Source organism: Ptiloglossa arizonensis, chromosome 6, assembly GCF_051014685.1.
Source record: "Ptiloglossa arizonensis isolate GNS036 chromosome 6, iyPtiAriz1_principal, whole genome shotgun sequence".
Lineage (NCBI taxonomy): Eukaryota > Metazoa > Arthropoda > Insecta > Hymenoptera > Colletidae > Ptiloglossa > Ptiloglossa arizonensis.
This window is the reverse complement of record NC_135053.1, coordinates 21,735,995-21,755,107: the sequence shown is the minus strand read 5'-3', so window position 1 is coordinate 21,755,107 and position 19,113 is coordinate 21,735,995. Positions and strand designations below refer to the sequence as shown.

At 46.7% G+C, this 19,113-nt stretch overlaps 1 protein-coding gene across 3 annotated transcripts in view; it reads left to right on the top strand.

Annotated features, from left to right (window-relative positions):
- Positions 1 to 224: 224 nt before the first annotated feature.
- Pkn (serine/threonine-protein kinase N) overlaps positions 225 to 19,113 on the top strand; it is a 39,979-nt gene continuing 21,090 nt past the window's right edge. For 2 of the 3 annotated variants that reach the window (XM_076314806.1, XM_076314805.1), the window contains exons 1-3: positions 225 to 552; positions 5,273 to 5,401; positions 8,037 to 8,238. In XM_076314806.1, the coding sequence (XP_076170921.1) occupies positions 529 to 552; positions 5,273 to 5,401; positions 8,037 to 8,238 (355 nt within the window). In that variant the 5' untranslated portion in view covers positions 225 to 528. The remainder of the gene's footprint in view (positions 553 to 5,272; positions 5,402 to 8,036; positions 8,239 to 19,113) is intronic. The other variant, XM_076314804.1, reaches the window with a different exon arrangement.

Sequence of the window (19,113 nt, the reverse complement as noted above, 5' to 3'; positions counted from 1 at the left end):
AATGCGACGATGTTAAGTCTCGTTTCCCACAACTGCATTTTCTCTTATTTCTATAAGGTGCAAAATACTACAAACATTCGTTCGTCTTCCAGTTCCATTGGAATCGACCAATGAAGAATGGCCATTTCACCGAGGTATCGTAAACACGACATCGTGAACGCACCTTTAGCGACAGCGGCGGAGGTATAGTGCGCGCGCCTTTGGGCCACGATTGGCCCGGTACTTGCCGTCAGTCTTCAGTCTGGTGCGGTGGAATGCGTTCGTGTCTGCATTTCGTTCGCGAGCCGCGCGTCTTTCATTCATACATCTCTGTGGTAGTAACTCCGTGTCGCTTCCCATCTACAGATTTATTTGGAAACATCTTGCAGACGGGACTGGACGTGCGCGGCGATATATAAAATGCGGTCACTTCTAGCCAGCTCGTCGGTGCAGCGCACATTACGCGTGTAAACACAATGGACATCGTCGTCTCATGCACAAAGGACGGATAGAAAGCAGTGAGTGAGTGAGTGGAGTATAGTGTCCAAGATGGCGGAATCAAGCTATTATCAGGTGAGTTGCAGGTCCATCCACGCTCTCTTTACGAACTGGTGCGCGTCGGTCGCCGCCCGACCGATCATTCCAGCCGCCATAATAAAAGATTACTCTGGCTGTAATTCAATCGCTTCGTGTTCGACTCTTTTCTTCTTCTCGCGACCTTTCTCCCGCAACACGCTCGCACTTGTCTCTCTCGACCTCGGGGGAAGTGTTTTCCAAAGCAACGATGATCGCTGATTTCTTCATGAATCACGTCTATCAACGCCTGAGCCCGGTCTACGTTAAACGAGGCGTGACGGGCTCTGCGCACCTGATATCTGTTAGATTCGTTAAATGTACTCCCGAGGACTTTCCAAGCAGCCCTTGGTAGCACCTGTTTCTGTCGGCAAGTGGTATTTCGTGACATTACGGGAACAGTCGTACGGCTCAAAACCGCCGCGTTTGTCAAAGCATAGTCGAACAACGGTCGAGAATCATTCTGACAGAAGCGCGATCGGTAGCTTCCCATTGCAGTACAGACAAGCTGAGCTTAACGCATCGTTGCGATGAAATCTCTGCACCGATGATCGCCGGTTCGTGTTTTGAACTTTCATATTGAACGCAAGGCCGTTTTCAATTACTGTACACTCGATTCCAGTATTTATCGAACGTTAAGAAAAGTACAGTGTTTCGTTTGAATTTTTAACGGCTTATCGTTATTCGATACACGAATATACAAAATCTCTTTTGTTCGATCGCAGTGCAGTTTTCTGATTGCGATAATGCAGCCATGATCGTCACCGTACGCGCTGATTGTCCAACTTCGCACAGATATACGGCACTTTCGCAATTTGCTAACAGATGCTTTGCGCTGTGCGTAACCCAAAAATAAAATGGTACACGTCGGTTAGCCCCGCTCCTCGCGCTGCTAATCCCGAGTTCTATTTTCTTACGACGATTAATCATAACAGCATAGGTGGCTATGATTAGAATTTTTGAAGATCGTAAATTTTCCATTAACGAAATTTCGTTTCGCGCACAAAGTTACAGAAATCTAACCTCTCGTTTTCATTTCTAGAAATCTATTGGCACGATTGACGGGCATTTTTACGAAATACGTTGCGAATACGATCGATTTATTTTTTAACGAGAATCCTTTCGGACGACTCGGTAGGGACTCGATATCATTGATAGAAGCATAAACGCTTCCGGTCACGGAGATTTTCATGTCTTTGTTATAGTAATGCTCGCGACGACTGTTGACCTCTCAGGATTATTATGCATGGCACACATATTACGGAATGCATGAAAATAGCTCATGCGTCAGTGTGTCAAACGCACACAGCCGACGTGCATATATTCGCTTGGGGTTCGTTGCTTCTTTAAATCGTTCTCCACCCACCTCGGCCCGACTTTGCTTCGCTCGGGAACGTTTTACGGGCTGTTACGAAAACTACGGTTGCTGCGAACTTCGAGTTTGCGAAGTTCGTGCGGCGCGAACGTAAAACCCCTGCAAATCCCGCAAATCCTTCTTGGTTCTTTACTGTGCCAAGGAAAATAACTTTAATTGTACGAAGCAGTAGGGATTTCACAGAAATATTTAGAATAGTATAAATGTGTACGGTAGACCGTTTTACGTGGGTTGTAAATGTTGTACGTCGTTCAAACGAGGCAACGAATGTTTTCGTGTTGACTATCCAAATTCAACATTCGTGAAAGTCCATTCGTTTCACGGTATTTGTTTTATTTTTGATATTTTGTTCGTTATCCAATATTCGAATGTCTCGTCTCTCAATTTGTCTCGAGCAGTAGTATGTAAAATTTACAAAAATTTAAATGACGATTGCTCGTTGCTAGTAGGACAATTTGAAAAATTTCCCCTTAAGTCTAATCTGTATGGCAATCTGATAACGCCGACCCGAAAACTGGAATGTGTCATTTTGGGTAACGACCTAGATTTCGTTCTTGGTTTTTACGAGACGGTTAAAATTATCTACAAATCAATGCACTCGACCAACACTTGTTAAATCTCGTTTTAAAAATTATTATTCAGTAATAAACAATACATTCGTGACCGTATTCGTTAATTACACGAAAGAGAAAAAGACTACCACTTTTCGAATTTACTGTTGCTAAAATCTGGAACTTGAAAAGTTTTTATTATGCCTACCTCAGTGCGCAGAAGCGTTACAATGATTACGAAAGCAATATCTGTACACATACACGAAGAAGGTTGTTTACAATAAATCTCGTACGGTTATTTATTGCTTTCAATTTGCGCTGTTGTTTCTTAGTAACGAATTCTCGTAACGGATTATTTCGATCAGAATGTACATTTTAATGAGCTGAAAGATTGGGTCCGAGTAAAGGTGAACGTGAAGTTTCTCACAGTAAGGAAGTTACCGTAACACTTCTACTGTTGGGAATCGCTGTTATCGTACTCTGTGATAAGAGATAAAGCATCGGCAAAGCCTCCTCAGTCTTACGTGAATACTCCAATCGAATAATACAATCGCGTCGAAGTATCGTTGTTCCATGGAAATTGAATGAACAGTGGTTAAGGTGGACTCTTAAAACTGCATTCGCGAAGATCGCGGCAAAGATAAAACTGTTCGTGAAATCGTACTTTTACCGCAACAGGTGGTCGAAGAGTACAAGTTAGATCCTAAGCTAGAACGTATCGCGAGCGGTGCGCTACGAATCGTTTCGTGTAGAATTGTGCTCGTTCGGCCGGTTCGACGATTATAATAAACAATCGGTTGCCCGTAAAATATCGAATTATCGTGCTTAAGTCGATCCGGGCGTTAATCGTTGCAAAACACCGATCACGCGCGATTCTTATCAGCGCGATTGTAACATCCGTGAATGTCGGTTACACTTTCGTATCGGAAACGTGAAATTCGGTGCTCGTCGATCGCGAAAAATAAGAGGGGGTCTCGGCCGCGTTGTTTACAACACGATCGCGCAGCGAAGTTGAACAATGTCGTTTATTCCTGTGCGCAAGAAGGAAAAGAAGTCGAATTTGTGTCGACATTTATCGGCACCGAGTGCGTTCAAACCTAAATATTTTTGGACCTGTATTGCACCATGTACGGTACGTTAACGTTGAACCGTTTTAACGTCGCAACGATGCACCGTCACCGATGTGACGTAACTTTCATATTGTATACAAAACGGTGAATTATGAAAGAGGCGGGGGACCAGAATGCAACTTCCAACGCATCGAGTTTCAGCTTGAATCGATAACTACGATTCCGTCGTAGATTAAAAAAAAAAAAAGGAAAAAACTGTTGCGAGTCAATACTCGAGCGAACGTAAATAAATACATATTTCCTTTCTCACCCAACGGATGTAATTAATTCCGAGTTTTTATATTCCGTGGAACATAGCAACGAATCGTACGACGATATAATAGATACGAGGACTGCGCGAGAACCGTACCGGAATATTTGATTTAAAATATACATATTTCGAGAGTATCTCGATCGACACTGCGATTTGAAAAATTACCGAAACCGTCGAGTACTTGGCTCGATCCGAAATTCGAGCGCTCGACACACGTACGTATAGCGCGATTAAAGTAATAATCGATCGTATATTTTTATCAAGGTCGAGCAGGGACCAAACGATTTAAATATCGATCGATTAGCAGTATTAATAGCTCGATAGTATCGGATAGTGTCACTGGGAACGTTCAGATCGATATTTTCTCGTCCGACTACAGTTTTATTAACCGTGGCTCGATGACTCGACAACCCGTGTGTACATCCGCACCGCGCGCCAGACAATTTCCGGCGTTGCAAGGTGTATTCTTCGCTTGTTTTCCTCTCAAATTTACAAGCGATCGTTCATCATCGACGTTCCCGGAAAAATCTAAATGTCAATGCCAATTCCGAACCGTGTGGGAATAGAGTTGCACGCAACACGAAACGCGACGCGTGTACCCGATTTAACGCAGCAAGAATGTTTAACAAGTTTCAGCAATTTCGTACCGCGAATCTTGTAACCGAGCATTCCGGTATCACCAGCCGGACTTACGTTACGAAAGAGACGAATTTCTCTTCGAAGTTATCTAATCGATGGTAATTAAAAATATATTGCTATCGACAAAGTGTCCGATATTGTTCCCAAATAAAATTATATTATTCTTTATTTCAAAGAAGCCTCGCAAAGGTGTTCGATACGCCTGGATTTTATTTTTATTTGTCGCGTATTATTCGCAACGAACAGCCGACCTAATAATTCATATTCCGACGCAGGGAGTACCGACCAGTGACGAGAAGATTAAAAAATTTGAAAATAGAGAAACGATCGAAGTTGGAATAATTCGTGCGATCTCTCGAACGTGTCTTAAAACGCGTGTTTTGAAATTCAGATCGTTCGATACGAGTCACGCCAAAAGAGAGAAAATAATCTTGACGATTTGAAAAGAAAAAAAATCGCGTTACTGCGTTGTATTGAACGGACGAAGCGAGATATCCGTATCTCGTTAATAAATTTTGCCCGTAGCGTCGACCCAACGGGAGATACCGAGAACGGTCCCGTTTCTCGCGGACCACCCTGTATAAGTAACGAGAATATTCCCGTTCGCAATAACACACACCGTAGTATCGTTCCCGGTCGGAGGCGTCCAATCTTCGTGATTTATCGTTTTCTTAAAAATTCATTATTCACGGACAACGTCGCGCGGGAGAGAGAAAGGGGAGAGAGAGGGAGAGAGAGTCGGCGAATAATCGAATTCGGGAATCTGTTTCAGGGCGATTACATCAGGCACCCGGTTCTTTACGAACTGTCGAGCAAGTATGGAGTGGCTGGCAGTGACCAGGTGCCCTTGCCGGTTCGTCTCGACGAGCTCCGGGAGCACATACGCCGAGAAATACGCAAGGTATGTCGAGTTTCGCTTATCCTTCTTGGCTACACCTCTTCTCCGAAGCTCTCTTTTTTCTTCGCGCACCGCATACACGGTAGCGGTGCTCGCACGAGCACGAGATCCCTCGCAGAGACGGGCGGGAGGGAGAGGGGGAGGGTATCCTTCCCTTCTTCGCCTTCTTTCGTATCTCGTCGTTCTCCTGTTCGCGTCGCGAGAAAGAGAAAGAACGAGAAAGAACGAGAAAGAGATCCGATATGTGTCAGACCACCGTCGATCCCCGTGGCACGCCCGTTGAAAACCGGCACGGTCCACGTGACTAATGGATCCGGAGCAGAATTTATGGTCATTTCGGTGGAAAAAAGCGAACCCCCTATTCGCTGCCGGAGCGCCAATAAGATAAGGTGTTACGGGGTCCCGCGTAACCTCGCGCGACGCGTTATAACGCCCGCTGTCTTCTTCGACCGGTCGATTGTAAATCAGTAATGAGAGTTCCGGTAATATTTCACGGGGAACGAGGTGTCGCCGTCGTCGGCCGGGGCGAGAACGAACGATGCCTCGAATTTATCGCGAGCGATCGTTTCGCGGGGAAATCGACGAATTTACGAGTAGTTCGCTACGTAGGCACGACGGTTTATTGCTCGGTAATTAAACGTTGGAGTGGAAGGATATCGTAGTTCGAGCCTCGGTGTACGAGCGAGCCGATACAGAAAGGAACTCGAGGGTGGTCCGACGTATACTTCCACCAGTTGCGTGGAAACAAGTTTTACGTACGAAGCCAACGTTCCCTTTTCTCTTCCACTCGCTCGGCACTTTTTTTACTTTTCGTTATTGCATCGTGACCCGTATTCGCGCAGTCTCGTCGAATCGAGCGCAACGAGGTAAAAGTGTGATTACACCCTTGCATCGTTATTATCGCGAGTCTGCGCCGTATTATCTGCACTTACGCGAAGTGATACTCGCGGAGGACAGTTACGTACGAACACGGGAGAAAGATTCAAAGATTTTAGTAGACGCGCGGCACTCGTAACAGGGGACTGGAAGCGTCTCGAGTCCAGGTTGTTGGCGTAATTTGCGATTTTCTGTTCCAGTAATGCGACGTGCTCGCGTTTAAATCGTTGGATGTTAAACGTTACGACGAAAAGGATGATCACCGGTTACGTCGTGTTCTTTCCATCGGCCGCCACTGTTTTTGCAGCTGTTTTTGCATAATTTCGTGTAATCGTTCGATCACGGAGCACAGTCATCGGCGATCGGTGATGCGTCCAAGCATATCGCGAACGGTATAGAAACCAGTTGGGATTGTTCGAATATCGTATGGGTACTTTGAGAAATAAAAGCGTGGTACATACCGATATACTCGGACCATAATCGAATATAAATAAGTAGAATCGGAATGCAACCGAGCAACCCCTTTTTCAGAACACTTTAATGCCCGTAGTTTAAAAACGGACTCGAGAAACTAACTCGCGCTGTATAATGTTTCTAACTCTATTATGATCCGGCCGAGTCATAGCCGTGTAAAAATAGTACTCGATTCGTCATTTTAGTTGGTTGTCTGCTCTTTTAAAATACATTTCCTGCTTCTCGATGATGCTCATTTTCCAAGAGTACAGACGAGTATCCGCGATTAAATTTCAATCGAAATGCATTTTTCGACGAAATCGATACATATTGTTCCGATGATGAACTTGTTTCGCGATTCGAACACGACCGCGCGTTAAATCATTCGAACGTGGAAAATATTATACGTCGAATTCGCGGGCACTCGGTAAGATTCGAGTATCGTTTTCCAGAGACTCGATGCACACCAAATTCGAAGTACTCGCGTAGGTATATTTATAAAGCTCGTACGTACTCGTAGGTTTGGAATTCGGTCGAACGGTACGAATAAAACGAAACGATTTGTTTTCGCGAATACCGCACCGTTCCAACGAAACGAGGCGCACGGTTCGTTCGATTGATATTCGCGAGGTTCTAAAACACGGCCTCGTCGCGTGGTAAACGAACAAAGAGATTCGATTTTCCCACACCGGAACAGTAAATCGCGTATCGCGCACCGCATGCGCGCACGCGCAACCGTAAATTTCTCGATTCTAGTTTTCGAACACTCCCGGTAACCCTCGTAGGATACCAGAATCGATAAATCATCCCGGACGAACGCGGAACGAAATATTTCACGAAACGATCTCACCTCCGATGCTGTTCGTCGTCTCGTTGCGCGCCAGCTCGCTAAATATTATTCACGGCTCGCGTAGCCTGATTAGAAGGTACACGGGCGATCCGTCGGGTGTGTGTGCCCGTCGAGAGAAGTTATAGCAAATATAATAGGCGGTAATAGAATGAAAGGATAGACACCGGAGGGGCATGAGCGCGAGTACAATTTTACGTCTCATTTGCTTCGGGAGAGGAGCGGTTCCGGAGCGACGGGACGCGCTTAAGCGATTGATAGATCGATAACGATAATTGCGCGCGTCTGAATTCCGCGAAGCGAAATTCCGCTTCTGTCTCTCCCGTCCCGAGCACAGTTCCCGATGGGGGGACGCGCTCGTTCGTTCTCGATGAAAGAATAAAAATAAAAAAAAAAGAGCAGAAATAAAAACCGACAGTGTTCCGCCGTAAAACGAGGAAACGAACGTTCACTTTGTTGCAGGAGTTGAAAATAAAGGCTGGCGCCGAGAAGCTGAGGGAGGTCGCGACCGATCGTAAAGCGCTGTCCGACGTGGCGACGATCGTGAAAAAGGCGAACAGCAAACTGAACGAGCTCCAGGCGGAGCTTCAACAGCTCGAGAGTCAAATTATATTGACGCAGGGCCAGCCGCAGTCGCCCCAGCAAAATCACTCGAACGGTCAAGGTAAGGCAAGAGAGTCGCACGGCCGACGAGATACCATCTTTGTATTCGCGTTAACGCCGCATGGCATTGACCGAGAGGATAAGGCGGACTCATGCCCGCCTAAACGGGTTTTATGTAATGCCGCGCGTGCGTTAGACTCTCGTGCCGATCAATTACTCTCCGTTGCTTCGGCGTATCGCGCGCGCACTCGCTCGCTCGTGTGCGCCGCGCAACTCGCGGGCATTCGACGCCCGTAAAACGAGTTCAAGGATTCTTTTTTTCTTTTCGAGCAACGCGCGCGAAATCTGGATTCGGCGCGGGCAACGCGTTGCTTCGTTCGCGCTACGGTTGCTCGTTGCTCTCGCGTATCGAACGCGGAATACTTCGTACTTCGGCACTTCGTACGTCCAGAAGTTTCGTTTGCTTATACGTGGTTGTATAGAAGTATCGCTCGTCGTCACGGTGGCAACGATCTCGCGCAGCGATGCATCCTAACCGAACGTTATGCAAGGATATTCGACCGGATCGATCGAGAGGAACGAAAGTTGAAAAGGATTTCGAATTTTCACCGATCGATGTTTTTTCTTGTCCTTTGTGTCATTCGATCGGTTCTAAAGTCGATCTGGAAGGCTTCTTAGCTTTGAGAAGAAAAAGAAAGATACAGAAACGTTTAACGTTTCCACGCTCGTTCGACATCGGTCCAAAATTCGAGCGACAGACTTAACCGAAACAAGGGATAATGTTCGTGTCCAGATTGGAGAAAATTTGATATCTTATTCTTTATTTTCCTCGTGTCCAGATCGGAGAAAATACGATATCTTATTCTTTATTTTCCACGGTTGGACCAACGAACGATTCAGTCGCTGTACGACGTTCGTTCGAGACGCATTCGACGTTAAAGTCGACCGACGAGTACGCGGACTTCTTTCGCGACGTATCAATTAATGTTTCTGCTTATTCATGGTCAACTTATCGATACATCGGAGTAATGGCGAGAGCGTTCCGGTACGTTCCCTTGTGGCTGGCTAACGACTGCGCTCCGTGTCGTTAACGAGCGACCACTTAATAACTCCACCCGCTAACGAGCCGTCGAGACGACGTCTTCGGTTTATAGAGCTCGACCGTGCATACACGAGAGAGCTACCCGCTTTTGCTTAGGCATCGGGCACGGCAAATCGACCATGTCGGGGCACACACCGTGGCTCCGCCGATCGTTGGCTCGACGATTCACCGATGCGTGCTTTGATAAACTGCGTTGAAAAATCGTTTACGCTTCTGGCGCTGCGTTTCTCCGCTCCTGTAACGCTTTCGGTCTCGACGCGCAATCCGTTTGCAACTGCGAGACGACTTGTGCGCTTACGGCTGGAACAGATGCACTCGTTCGAGAGAGGAACGATCGTCGCGGAGTTGCGGAACGTCTCGACCTGTATTACGTTGTTCGGAGAGTCATATCATTTTTTTGGTGAAAATGAAACACGACTTTTTTTAGAGCGTATAAACATTTTATTAAACTATATATTCTCCATTTTGGAAAACGAAATAACATTCCGAACAACCCAAGAGAATTTACGAATTCCAATTTCGAAACGAAAGTTTGGGAAAACTTTCCAAAAAAGTTATCCTCCTTGTGGATCGAACAATTTGGAATAATTACGAATTTTAGAATCTTACGTTTCACTTCCCAAAAGTAAAATTTGATTTCAGATTCGTTCGACACCCTTGTTATTCCAACCAAGTACGTGCTGGACACGATTCCTATACATATATTAGGTTGTTCGGAAAGTCATTTCGTTTTTTTGAAACACGATATTTTTTTGAGATTTTTTAAATATTATTTTATTTTTTTAGTACAAATGTTTATACGCTCTAAAAAAATCGTGTTTCAAAAAAAACACGAAACGACTTTTCGAACAACCCAATATATAGCAGCGTTTGCCGCTAAGTTTATTACCTTGCGCTCTATTTCAAATACACCTACTTGAGGACTCTTAACGAGGGCATTATCACCCGATAAAGATTTCGAAGCATCGTTGACCTCTCGAGGCATTCTCGAGTGTTTGGAAACGTTACTCGGTACAGTTAGATCGTTGCACGGGACACGCGTTTCCAGTCAACGGAACATTGTCATCCGGAAACGGTGCTCTAATGGCATTTCCAGTCAGCGAGGCTGGCCATTCCCTCCGGTTCGAGTACTAGCGGCGCAGTTACTGGACATAAATTAGGAATGATTAACTCCGATCCTAGTAATCGGGGGTCATGGTACTCGGTGTGTAGTCACAGGCGTAGAATTTTCTACGTTCGTCGTGCGAACCCGATCGTTGTACCGTTTTATCCGACATCGCGATGGACCCAATTGTACTTTGGTACATCTCGGTTCCACGTTTGCACAGCGCGTTGGCAGTTTTGAAAGGAAGTCTTTTCTCATTTACACGATACTGTACATCGTCCTGTATTTGTTCTTGACATTGGAACGAAATGTTTGGTTAACTCGGACTTCTTAGCGACTCGGTTCCAAACATTCGGTGTCGCAATTAACGTACGAAGCGATTTAGAAATTCGAAACTCGGACACCGGCAGCATCGATCGAAGAATCGGTTTACAAACATCGACCGTTCGAGGAACAGAGGAACGAATTGTTTAGCATCGCGAGCGTGTCTCGCGTAGACGCGAGAGCTATCGATAAATATTGGTTTCTCGAACTCGCGAGGACGGAGAGTAGCCCGATCACGGTCGAATTCGCGAAGTCACGGAGCCGTGAGAGCGGCCGTCCGAGTGTTAAAATCGCGAGTTCTCTCGTTCCGTCGACCTTGAAAGAGTAGTTACGCCACTGGGTGGCACCTCGCTATCGGTGTCGCTTCGTGACGCGCCCGAGGCTTGGTACGTACTCGGTCGCGACTAGAAGCGCAGTCTTGTGTTCTCTTTGAATTGACGGTAAGTGGTAGCATCTATTTATACCGTGGACCCAGACGCTCTATCCACTCCAGTTAAGTCAGTCATCATACGTTCTCGGGACTAGCAACCTGCCTGCGGGCCATCTCATTCAGTTCTATCCACGATGGGACGTGCCATTCAGAACGGTCATGACAATGCGATTGCAACGAGGACGTGGCTTCCTGTATCGTTGCTCGGGGGGAGGGAACAATTGGTTTAAGTTCTAATCGTCTCGTCGAAATGATTCCGCATCGAGCGACCGCGTTGCGCGTCCTCCAGGTACGATTTTCAAAGGAAGTTAATCGCGATGCGTGGAAAAAAATACTTTAACGGGTCGATAACGCAGTCTCTCGTGCACCCGAACGTTGTACGTTTAACTCCTTCGGTGCTAAGATCGGAACGCGTACTGCGCATGCGCGGGGGCTCCGTGGTCGCGCTTGTCGCGCGTATTCGTCCAACGCCCTTAGGCGTTCCACGCACGGACCGTAGCGTTCGACCGAGCGCTTACAAGTGCCCGGCTGCGGAGAACGGTTTAAGAGGATAATCGGTACACGGTTCACGGAGGGTAAACCCGTCCACCTTTGAGCGGTTATTGTTAAATCTCGTAACTAGCCAGCCGTCGGGAAACGAATCTCCGATACGGAACAAGAGGGACGCGGTGTATAATGTATAATAAGCCTTTTTTTCTTTTTTGCACCGTGTTACAAACGGAAGGAAGAATACGTCGCGTGTTTCGCATCGAGTCTCTGTGCAACTCGGAGAATAAAGCCCGGACGTCCTGTGTTCGTATAACAATTGTTTCTTCCTTTGTGCCGCGGACGCGTCCTTCGGGTGTTTCGATGCGCGAGCAACAATCACCTCGCGACAATTCCCACACGAAACTTACACTTTTCGAGGGACCCGCCGCGCTCGTTTCTATTCGCTCGTGTTCCCCTTTCGCACCGCTATCGGCAAACAGAGCGCGCGAGAGTTCGTTCGGAATAAGATACCGCGGATGAGACCGCGCCACGGGATTCGGGAGAAAGTACATTCCCTCCTTTCGTTCGCGGAGCCCGCACCGTGGTAGCCAATAACGAACGCCGTGCACGAGGGCTCTCTCGGTTCACTTTCCAGTTCTTCGGGTTCTACGTGCGTGTAATACGCGCTCTCCGCGAGAGACAGTGAAAACGTTGCGTTTGTATACGTGCACACGTATTGTGCGCGCGCACTCGTCCGGGCGGCATATGCACGTACGCGTGCGCGGTACACACGATCGAGAGCGCATTACGAGAGACCCGATCGGTCGAACGATCGCGCGCCGGAGTACCGTTGGGCGCATGCGCGCGTATTTAGCCGGCGGCCGTCCGTCCGTCCGGCCGGTCGGCCGGCCGGCCGTCTCGATGTGTATCGAGATCGCGTTTCAGCTCGAACCGAACCCACGCTTTCGCATTCCACGCTGTCGAGTGCCAGGGAGGCCCTGCGGGGCCCTCCCTACTCCCGTCCTTCTTTAGGGACTACCTGCGCTCCGGAGGCACGGTGTGTTCGCGCGGTCGACGCGACTCGAGGTCTTGCGACAGTCCGCGAGTCTTGCGAGGGAAATTTAGAAATTTAATGATCCCGAGCCGGTAATAGAGATATCGCGACACGCACGGATTGCGCTCGAACTCGTCCGCGTTTATCCTGCGCTAGGAAATTACGATAATGTCGTTGTTCGGCGCACGTCGGTACCACCGTATTTATCGAAATAACGGTTCGTTCAGCGATTTCCATCGTTTCACCGGGTTTCACGCTCGCGCGCCCTCTGCGTTCCAGGACAAGGGTGGCGAAACTTTCGAAGAAACGTCGCGCTGGCCCCCCGATGGTATAGGCGATATCTCTCTTTCGCGAGATACGTTCTTACGTATCGTAACACGGAATCGCGATCGGTGCGAAAACGCATCCGTGTCGGACTGAAGACACGTTCGGTAATTATCTATTGTACTTTGTAATCGATCGTTATCTCTCGATAACGGGGAAAGACTCGATGAAACACCACAGATACGGTCAATCACACGAGTCTACATCCGTCTGGTATTACGAGATAAACTATTATTAGGTTACATATATATATCGCGCGTTGATCGTAGATAGAATCGACGCTCGAGACGGCAACTCTAACGCTAATTCTAAACACCGGATACACGGGATAACGATCTGCGGCGAGATATTGAAATTTAACGAGTCGTTGAACGTGGAAGGGGTTACCGATTCGACGATTAATAATCCGGTGGATCGTTTCGAAAGTAACCCCCGTTTAACCGATGAAACCGACAGATATTATTTTCCATCTCGTACCCGTACAGGAAGATTCGTTGAGGTTGCGCGCGATCGGCGGTTCCGGTCGGGAACGGTGATCGTATTCGAAAATGTTTCGTTATTGGGGATCGATAACGACGATAATCGACGAAACGGTTGCCGGTACGAGCGAATACGAAGGCAGTTTTACACGATATAAACACAGATTCCAATTTGTTGCCCATAAAGTAGGTAATTCTCGTACGATCGGATAACGGGTGGCAATCGAATCCCTCGCAACTTCATAAATTTCACTTACCGCGCAACTAGTAGTCATTCTGCGTCCAGATCCTTGTTTCCGATTAAAATCGAGAAATACCGGTATCGGTGGGCAAAATATGGCCGACGGTGTGTAAAACTTTCTTATTTTATTGGTCGTCGGCCGCGCGCGCGTCTTTCTTTTGCTCGTTATCGTTTCTTGTTTCGGTGTTCGTTTAAACAGTGCGAACCGTTTCTAGATAAACGCAACGGGCGTTACATAAGTCGTGCGTATACGCGTCTCGCGAATCCACTTCGGCCGGTACGTGCCCGTATTATGTACTTGGGTCCCGGATAATCTCAATGATTCGCGGGAGCCTGTTATGCTTGCGATCCGACCATCCGCTCGGCGAATTTTCTCGGGAAAAACGCGGAGCGGAGCGCACACGCTCTGTTATCCTTTCACTGGGTGGCCCGTAAACCCAGGCGAACGCGCAAAGCTTTATCGCGCACAGACTCGGTTTCGCGTGCTCGAGACGTTCGCGTTTATCGGTGTAACGTCGTCCTATTTTTGCCGCGCCTCTGTACACAGCCCGCGGACCGGAAGTTGCGCAATTTTTTTGCCAAACTCGAGCAAACCGGGCGCTGAAAATATCCACAGGTGAATTGCAAATTCGATCGAGAATGCGTTTCGATTCAATCGGATCGTTCGTTTCGCTGGCGCGATTTAACCCTTTGGGCTCGAGAGGAGATCCTAATCGGTCGCCACCTAATTCGGTGTAGTATTTTCGATCCGGGAAAATTTCGTGGTTTGGAATTCAAATTGGAATTTAAATATTACATTTTTGTAGAGTGTAAACGCATATTTGCGAAGTATATAAAAATGTTCCAATTCAAATTAATTTTTCGACTTAAAGAATTTACTCGAAGCATCGGTTTCTGGTAGCAAAGAAGCCTCGAGTGCAAAGGGTTAAGGGCGTGATTGACTCTTTCGCTACGGAGCACCTGTGACAAAATGTGATAGCTGTGAACGGAACGCGTTGTTTCACTTTATAAAATACAAAACTTTGTAATCGTAATTTATTTTTTTTATATATTATATTACAATGTTCGTATAATATATTTTAATACAATATAACGAAATCATGCGCGTATATATACGGTCTTCGTATACGAATAGTCATTCTTCGAGGACGTATATATACGCTCTTCATATATGACCGTCATTCTTCGAGGACGTATACATACGGTCTTCGTATACGACTGGCAATTCTTCGAGGGCGTATATATACGGTCTTCGTATACAACTGGCAATTCTTCGAGGACGTGTATATACGGTTTTCGTATACGAATGGTAATTCTTCGAGGCCGCATATATACGGTCTTCGTATACGACTGACAATTCTTCGAGGACGTATATATACGGTCTTCGTATACGACTGGCAATTCTTCGAGGACGTATATATACGCTCTTCGTATATGAGTAGTCATTCTTCGAGGACGTATATATACGCTCTTCGTATATGAATGGTAATTCTTCGAGGGCGTATATATACGTTCTTCGTACATGAATGGTAATTCTTCAAGGACGCATATATACGCTCTTCCTACATGAATGGTCATTCTCCGAGAACGTGTATATAGGCCTGCCGTAGCGAAAGGGTCAATGACAAACGAACGCGTGATTTAAGGGCTCGCTTATCCCCGGTATGCTCGCGTTGTCATCGATTGACGCAATAAAAATCGTAGATCGATAACGCTCCGTGAGTCACGAATTACAAAAAGTCTCGCAACGCGCGGCCCGTTGACGCGTATCGACTCGCGCCGGTACGCGCGCGGACGGATCGCCGTCTGTCGCGATTACAGGCCGCGTACGACGCCCACGGTCGATCGACGAGAGAAAACGAACCACGGTTTCGTACGAGACTCACCGTCGTTTCGTCGGCGTTGTTCGAGTCACGCTGGAAACGGTTCCCCGGACGCTTTTTTCCTCGTGACGAGAACGACGCGTACGGGACGGAAACTGCATTTTTCCACGATTACGAGTCACTCTAGGAAATCGCTCCGGCGAGCGTTGCATCGGTCGAATCGCGACTTACCTGAAACGTTTCCCTTTTCCTCGTGTACTCGACCGTAATACTATCCCCTCGATATCGACGAAAGCGACTGCGAATACTATTGGGTTTGTTCGTAGAGTCATTTCCAAAATGGAGAATGTATAATCTAATCCTTTATGATCGTATGTCTGCTCTAGCGAGGAACCGTACTAATCTTATACTTTGTTCAACTGTGTATTAGTTTACACTTTCTCCGAACGAACCTGAATGTCTAAAGAATCTGTTCACGAACCGATACGGTGCTCCTGTTAGAGACAACGGAATCCAGTAAAGAGGAAAGGCTTGATGATTTTCCTTAATGGAAAACTGCATATATTGCGGCACTATGAAGATGTAAAATGTAAAGATTGTTCTGTATGTTGAAACCGAAAGATTAAGGGCGGAAGAGACCAAATTAATTATTTTTGCTATACACGTAGTCGAAAAGGATATACAGGGCTGTATATTGGAGACTGTTTTGAAAGATACCATACTTTAACTATAAAATATAATTTTTACATAAAACCATTACGTTAAAACACATTATTCTATGACCATATATCTAAAGTTCACGAAAGAATGAATAAATCTTGTTTATCCTTCGTAATCTTAAATATTATATATCATTGCTTTTTCAAATACAGTATGCCCATGTCTAAATTTAATACGACCGCAATCGACGACTTCTACGTGGAATCTTCTCACTTTCGAGATCCAAACTCTTAGTCGATATCTATTGGATTGTTCGTAAAGTAATTTCGTTTTCCAAAATGGAGAATATATCATTGAATAAAATATTTATACACCCTAAAAAAAATCGTGTTTAATTTCCCCAAAAGAGAAAACGGAACGACTTTTCGAACAACCCAACAGAAGACGCGTATCGTAACGTACGAGACAATTTTCTCCTTTAAAACGCAAATTTAAGCATGGAAGAAAAGTAATAGAATCGAACTTGTCAACGAATTACCCATCGATCCGATCGTGTGATTTTCTCGATCGAGTAAACGTTAATAACTCAATCGTTAAATTGATCTCGTTTCGTGCGACGGTTTACGTTTCTCCACACGTTTAGTCGCGGTATGAAAAATATTTTTAACCGTCACCGTGTGGGAATAGAGGTTAAAAAATCACGTTCCGGGGTACGGGAATTGTTCGTTTCCCCGTTCTATTTTTATTGCTCGGGACCGTAAACGCCGACGCGCTCCCAGAATGAGAGATTTCTCGTTTCCGTGGTGGCTACGGTCGGAGCACAATGGATCGGGGAACGTTCGAGTCGATTAACAGCAGATTCCGTGGCCGAGCACGGTGCAACGAAACGCATCCCGTTGGCGAGTGCATGCGTGCGTCCCGATTGCGCGCAGGTTCGTTCGTTCGTTCGTTCGTTCGTTCGCGTTGAACCGTCTCTGGTCGCGCTAATTATTTTAATCAGTCCCGTAATAAGGATGTTGCGGATCGGGCTCTATACCAGTTTACGAGGCGCAGGAACAATTACTTCTTACATATATTAATATATGCCGTAGGAAGTCTAGCGCCCGGTTGGGTTACGGTCGGTGAACGCGCGTCTGTGTGAATCGCGCGGTTACGTGGAAAACGCGGAGCCCGCCGCGATTGTGAATGGGAGGACGAGCGAGAGGGACTCGGCTCGCTCGTGCGCGCCCCGTGAGAGGAAATCGCTGTTACAGCTTACAGGCAACGGGGGATTAAAATTTCTAATTTCCCCTGAATGCCGTTTTTTTTTCCTTCTATTTTTTTTTACAGCGCCCGTGAATCCTGTAATTACGGTACGCGCGGGACCGGCTGCTCGTTAACGCGGTTTGAAAATTTGCACCGGACAGTAGGGGTATCCGTTGCCTGTTAATCCGAATCGTTCCACGGTGGAAAAAAGAAGAACGTATCTCATCGAGAAACGCATCGGTTATCGTTGCATCTAGTTTCGTCTTCGATGTAGTTAGCGCGTCGTCCCGTTGTTCGCGAAAACCGGTGCGAAACGATCAACGATATTACGCGTGTTTGTCGTCGCGAAGGATAAACCCGTAGCGGGGTTCCGTTGTTAGCGAAAAACCGGCGAGGAACGATAACGATACGTCGGTGGAAGAAAAGCGGGTTTCTTTTTCGAAAGCGTCAACGGCGCGTGCACACGAGCGCCTCGATAATTCCATTCATTGTTTTCGCGCGCAATGGTACCGACATGGTGGAGGAGGAGAGGAGAGAGACCGCGGACGGAGAGAGCGTGGAGTTTCGCAGTCTGGAAACAAGGAAAGGCTTTGTCGTCGCCCCCTCGGTCGTAGAAACGGCACATAATGGGGCACGTGTTCTGGTACCGCGCTAATGACATGGTTTCGCGAACTCCTCGACGCGGTATTGTCCCCCGGGGCTCGTCCACGATTTCGTTTCACCTTTTCACCGATCGGTTTCCCCCCTCGTTTTCGATCTCCGTTCTTTTCTAGCTTCCTAGACGTGGTTCGATTCTCGTTCCGCCCGGATACGTAGTTTCTGCGTTCACGGATCCATCGTTTATTCTAGCCTCTTTGGTCGTTTCGCGTCGAACGCGTCCACGGTCGATTTCGTCGAACGAATCAGCTCCATATCGGCGAGACACTTACGGTTCTCGTCTGTTGCAAATTGTACGTTCTTTTGCCTCGTTTCGCGCGCATTGTACCTGTCCGTTGTTGTGCGCTCGAGTGTGTGATCTGCGGGCTGGAATCGATCCGAGCGAATTGATTCCAACGTGCACGTTATCGTTCTCCTTTTCAATTTCCTCGTCGTTTCGACTCTGCACCCGAGTTCTTACGCAGACATCGTTTATCTCGACCTTTCGAGTGTCAAGCAAACATTGTTCGCGATGGAAAGTCGTAAAAAATGGCATCGCGTCGGATACATTTGCACATCGATCGTGTGCGAAGATGGATATTATTATTCGATGTTGAGAGAAGACACGAGAGAGAGGGTATTCTTGCATGAAGTTGCGGAAATGGCTGGAAAATCCCTGAATAGATATCTTGCTGTCTTTTGTCAAATTTTTTCGATATTTCGACTCTGTTTATAAATTCTCGCGGTTATCTCGACCGTTTCAATTGCTGTGGCTCTTAAAAGTCGTTTCGCAAAAGTAAACGATTCGATAGGGAAGATGCTAAAGAATCTAGAGCTGTGCAAGAACTCAGGGAAATTGTTGGAAAATCCCTGACTAGATATCTTGTTTTCTTTTGTCAAATTTCTTCGATATTTCGACTCTGCTCACAAATTATCTCAACTATTTCAATTGCTATAACTCTCAAAAGGGTTCTCCAAACTTCTATGGTTCTCAAAAGTGCTCTCAGAATTGCTATAACTCTCAAAAGTGCTCTCGAAATTGCTA